Source organism: Microcaecilia unicolor, chromosome 2 (genome assembly GCF_901765095.1).
Source record: "Microcaecilia unicolor chromosome 2, aMicUni1.1, whole genome shotgun sequence".
Lineage (NCBI taxonomy): Eukaryota > Metazoa > Chordata > Amphibia > Gymnophiona > Siphonopidae > Microcaecilia > Microcaecilia unicolor.
Window position 1 is genome coordinate 323669390 of NC_044032.1, and position 6000 is coordinate 323675389.

Below are 6000 nucleotides of genomic sequence, written 5' to 3' on the forward strand. Positions count from 1 at the left end.
CATGCATCAGCTTGTATTTTAGCCCTTTACAGCTGGGGAAGTTCAAATTGAGAAATCAAATCTTGATTTATCCATGCCTTTTTTAAGGAATAAATCAAGATCGGGTATACATATGATGTAGCACTTCATGAGATTCATGAGAGAATCATAAGAAATTCTCTCTTCCTACAGCCTAACACCTGCTCCGACCTGGCAAATTTATGCATGTTATTCGTGTTGATCATCCCGCGATAGTGCAGGATTGTGCCTGAGCACATCCTCCTGCACTACACAGGTCCAGGCTGTGTAGAGCCCAACCTGTCAAACGGACAAACGGAGCTGGAGGTCCAAAAGTGAGACCCTGGTGGCCTAGTGCCCCCAAAGCCCCCCTCGGAACAGTGACAACCGGGGGGGGGGGGGGGGGAAGCACTAGGCCACCAGGAAGAATCAACAGAGTTGTAATAAGAAAGAAAGTAGTGACCAGGTGGAGGAAAAAGGGAGGAGCAAAACCTAGAAATGTGGAGGCAAGTTTTGATAATAAAATGAAGTTAAAGGGTACAGAAAACCTGCTGGTATGAGAGGTAGAAATCACAGTTCAAATACGATCAATATCAAATATAAGAAAATGTCAGAAATAAAAAATCTCGGGGCAAATTAGAAAGGGTTGTCTGTCATGGTCTTGAACATCTCTGTGGTGGATGCCTGGAAGAAAATAAAGGTCACTGACGTCACACAATTTTCTAGCACTGTCTTTTTCTTGTTAACTAAAAATGTTGGCTAATCGCCAATACTGTAAAATCCAAACGTTTTCAGTTTTACTAAACAGGGAATCATTAACACTGCGTGGTGGATGGGAAGTGGAAAACAAAGAAGGCTTGTACATTAGCCCGGTACCAATAAAGTACTCATCAGAGTGTGTCAAGGAATCCACTTATATGTGTAGCCGACAGAAAAGTGTGCCCTCGCTGTATTTAGGCATCTGTAAATGCGGGCGTTTATTAAGCCACACTCAAATTAAAATTAGGCTCTCATCATGCAACATCAGGGCATGTAAAAGGCGGTACTCCCTTATAAAATTAATCTTAAGGGGCAATACAAACGGATGATGTATTAGGGTTTCTGGGGAAATAACACTGTTTTAGAGAATCTGAAAGTGTCACAAACGGTAAGTCGCCAATGCTCAAACCAACATTTAGAACCATAAAGAAAAATTCTACGCTCGCATACACCACACCAGGGGACCGCACCTGCTCACTGCCGAATCCACTCCGCAAAACCATAACACCATGCCACAAGTACAGTGCCGGCGTCGGGCCGCACACATAGAGCCTGCGGGGAACAGGAAGGAACTGCAGCTATACCACAGCTCTGTGCCCACTGCAAGCGCAAGTTCCGCATCTTCAACAGCTAGTAGGCACCGAACACCACGCGTGAAGAGAAAAACAGCGTGCGCGATCTCAGCGCACGGAACAAAGACTGATTACTGACTCCTAGCCTAGCAGGTCAGATGTAAAATTTCGCCTTGCTCCTAAATGCGGCGACACCAGAAAATTGACGTCAGCAAAGACGGCTATAAGCAAGGGGGGGGGGAGGAGTTTTGAAGAAAACAGAGCCGGAATGACGTCAAAAGGTTGAAGCCACTTAAGTTAGCCTTTGTTTCCGCCTTCTCCCGCAGACCGTCATCTAGTACACTCAAAACAAAGCATGCAAAACTATAGCTGCTGCATCCTCGTTGTTGTTCTTTATTGTTGGTAACATTTTTATTTAATCTCACTTATATTTTAAAACATGCTGGCTTGTGCAGCATACGGATGTACACAGAGGAAGTATCGGTTTTGTCGGTCAGAATACTAAATAAATCATTGTGTCATTTGGAAGGGCTGGCTATAGGGACTCCCTGTATTCTAATACCAAATAAAACAACTTCAGCCAATATCATATGTGGATCGCGTTATTCAGTGGGTGTAGTAGAGAAAAAGCCCTCAGAAACCTCCAGTGAAATTCTGGTGGTTTAGTGCGAGGTTATGCACAATTTTGTGAAATAACTCACGCAGTGATTCTATCATAGGGCAAAAAACCTCCACTCACTGACTATTGTTTAAGTCTTAATCTGCACACAATATGAACAGTGTTTGAGCGATATGTTTATACTCGCAGTTTAAACATGTTTGAGGCAATATTTTTGTGCTCTAATGGTGTTTTTCTACTGCACATAGAATAAAGTAGCACTAAACTAGCACTTAGCTTTGTGGTTTAAATCGGCACAGCTTCTGTGACCGTTCGACGAGGCCGCCGTTTCACCTAGAAAACTGGCCTCATCATGAAGCGGAGTGCTCACAATGATCTAAGAATAAAGAAAGCACATTAATATCTTTCAAAGTGCACAAAATCTTTGATAAGCAAAACTTCTAGAAGTCCCCCATGGACGGACATACGCGGGCTGGAGGCAAATGATTCAAAATGGCGCCTCAGCGTTCACGTATAAACAGCTGTTAAATATACTAACGTAAGAATGACGTGTTGGGGCATTAGTAAAATTGAACCAATCAATGAGCTGTTCAGCCCATTGGGTGCTAAGGTGTCCATTGAAAGGATCCACCTAGCCCCCTCCTTGCTAGTTTGAAGCCTTTCGGATGAGCCGGCCTCTGTGAGACGGCGCTATCCCAGTCAATAACAAGCATTGTAAATCTTCAAATTTATGCTTTGAGTGACACAGTGTTCTACAATGGGTTCTTTTAGTGCAGACCTCCGAATGTTGGATCTGTGCTCTAAGATCCTAACCTTCAGGGGTCGCGTTGTCATGCCAATAGTATGTTTTGTTGCAGGGGCAGCATAAGGAATAAACCACATGTCAGTGGAAACAATTTGAAAATGTACTAATTTATGTACTGTGTTGGTGTGTGGATTAACAAAATGTTTGATTTGTTTAGTGATGCTGCAAATTTGACAATGGCCACATTTAAAGTGACCTGTGGTTTTAGGTTTGTTGACTTGAAATGAGATGTCAGCAGGGCTAATCATTTCTTTAATGTTGTTAGTTCTGGCAAACGCTATGCGGAGATCAGTATTTTCAAATATATGTGTGGATCTTATGATGTCCCATCTATTTTTGATCATTCGAGCGAGAAAAAGGGCCATGTTCGTTATATGCATGACCATAGTCAGTTATCATCTTCAACTTATGTTTCATGGGCTTGGACAGCAAAAGTTGCCTGTCATTATATTTGGGCTCTCTGATATGCACGCTTTAAAACGGACTTAGAATAACCTCTGTCCATGAGGTTCTTCTTTAAGTCATCAGCTTGTTTTTTGAAAGTGGCATGTTCTGTGCAAATGCGTCTCAACCTAAGCATTTGTGAGAAAGGGAGACTGTTCTTAAGATGTGAAGGATGACAACTAGAATTGTGTAAGAAGTGTTTCTATCCGTGATTTTCTTGTATACTTTCGTGACAAAAACATCAATAGTATTGTGAACTTCCACATCCAAATAATGGATGCTTTCAGACGAGTGTTGTTCAGTGAATTGGATATTGGCTGAAGTTGTTTTATTTGGTATTAGATTACAATTTTCACCTCAGCCACACTGCATTTGTCTTATACAACTCCCTGTATTCACCTAGTGAAGGGCCGCCAAAACAGACATCATGTTATGAAAATCAGGTACTTAACAATCAGACTTACTATTTATTAGTACAATTTAAAAAAAAGCATTAGGATGACACTGGGATCATTTAACATCTTTTTTTCCTGTGCCTACATCAAAAGAAAAAGATAGCACAGATATGTATTGAATAATGAGGTAGGGGCTTCCTTCACTGCAGAAGTTCTGTCCAGAAGCAGTCTAAATGTGCCAACATTGTCCATTTCGGCACACAATATTAGCAGCCAAGTCAATACAAAGTTAATTATGTTCAATGAGAAATAAATCTGTTGGCTCAGGCTGCTTGCTATGTGAATATTCCATCACTGTTTCATTATTGATACCAAGTATTACATATTAAGTGCATTTGCTGTAAACTTTATTTTAATTCGTTTATCCAGTCCTTACATGCACATAGTTTGCTTTTTAAACTCAAAGGTGACTTCTAAGGGTGGTGGGACTGTTAGGTATAAACTGTGGTTTGTTTGTTTGTTTTTTACTCGTTTTGGACTGCTTTGAGTCCTGCTGATCTGTGCATCTGCTGTCTGGAATTTTGGAAGATGGGAATGAGAAAATTAAAATTTGGATGTACTTTGTAAAAGTTATTGTTTACTTTTGCAATGTGTGTATGGATGGCTATTCTGGTGTATGCATGTGATAATATTTGAATAACTGTCTATACTTATGGCTATGATTTCTGAACATGTGGCATCATTAAAGGACAGACTTCTAAATGCCAAGCTGGGTATATATGGTAATTTCATCTTTGTTAAATGCTTCAGACATATCCATCTATTTGCTCTCATTATATAACTGAATTCTAGTTTTCTGCCTCACTGTATTTTCAAATGTAAGCTACATTGAACCCAAGTTTGCGTGGGATAATGTGGGATATAAATGTAACAACAAATAAAAAAAATCCTTTATCCTCCATCTTTTAAGACACTGCCTACCCACTGGATATGATGGCACAAGGAAAGCAAGTTTGGTCCAGTGAAGACTAACTCAAAATAACTTGTTCCTTAGCTGGGTCCTAGTATTATCATATTGAAAATGCGGCCATACCGTGCCTCTGTGGTTATGCTCCACTAGTAAGTTAAATGATTAACTGGATTTCTTGAAAGGATTATATAAACTTTGGATGAATGACTAGGGACACAAACATACACTTATTTATTCAATATTACAATTCCTCATGTACAGCCACAAAACAACCTTTTAGGGTGGATAGTGTTCACAATGAGCTCCTTTTATTATCCACCAAATAGAAGAGATAAGAGAATTCAGTTTTGGCACAGTATAAGTCATCACAAGAACAAAATATAAGAAAACCAATGGATTGCATTAGGGGCTTTTAGCCTGTTTAAACAAAAGAGATCTTCATGAAACCTAATGTTTTTAATTTGACTTATAAAACCACTTGTCCCTGAAACAAGCCTAAAAACAGAATAATCTGTCTATCTAAAACAGACGCAGATGTGATTCCATGTGCCCCAATGAGTTTAATTTGAATATAGTCCATCTTTATAATACCAGGCTTCCCAAAGCAGATTACAACAGTTAAGATGAACCCATCAAGAAACAAGATATTCTCACAGAAAGTTTGCCATCTATATTGTATAGAATGGCGTAGAAAAATTAGTACAAAATACAGAGGTTATAACTGCTGTTTCTACCAGCTATAATAATTGTTAAAGCTGTTTTAGTGATATTCAATTTTTATTTAATGATATTTATATCTAGACATAGGAAATTTTTAAATAAATTAAAAAGCTGTTAAATAAGTCCAAAATATATTTTATCCTCCACCTTGTAAGGCACTACCTGTCCAACTGAAACAGCTTTAGACTTGCTACAAGTGGACCAGGCATAGACAGTCCCTTATGTGTAATAATCTTTTGCTATTTTCGATAGCGTTTGCCTATTGTTTTGGGTGTACTAAAACGACATCGAGCTCCACCTACTGGCTTCAGCCCATACGAGGGACTAGATAGCATAATCTCGTCTCCTGTTCTCTTCAAGGAGGTTGGATGTAACTACGAGGAGAGACTTGCGGACCTGAACATGTATACCCTGGAGGAAAGGAGAAACAGGGGTGATATGATACAGACGTTCAAATATTTGAAAGGTATTAATCCGCAAACGAACCTTTTCCGGAGATGGGAAGGCGGTAGAACGAGAGGGCATGAAATGAGATTGAAGGGGGGCAGACTCAAGAAGAATGTCAGGAAGTATTTTTTCACGGAGAGGGTGGTGGATGCTTGGAATGCCCTTCCGCGGGAGGTGGTGGAGATGAAAACGGTAACGGAATTCAAACATGCATGGGATAAACATAAAGGAATCCTGTGCAGAAGAAAGGGATCCTCAGAAGCTTAGCCTAG

At 40.0% G+C, this 6000-nt stretch overlaps 1 protein-coding gene across 1 annotated transcript in view; it reads right to left on the reverse strand.

The window, feature by feature from the left end:
- Positions 1-1499, reverse strand: part of ELP1 (elongator complex protein 1) — a 1128708-nt gene extending 1127209 nt beyond the window's left edge. The window contains 2 exon segments of the mRNA XM_030194341.1: positions 180-189; positions 1235-1499. Coding sequence (XP_030050201.1) covers positions 180-189; positions 1235-1377 — 153 coding nt within the window. The 5' untranslated portion in view covers positions 1378-1499.
- Positions 1500-6000: the final 4501 nt, after the last annotated feature.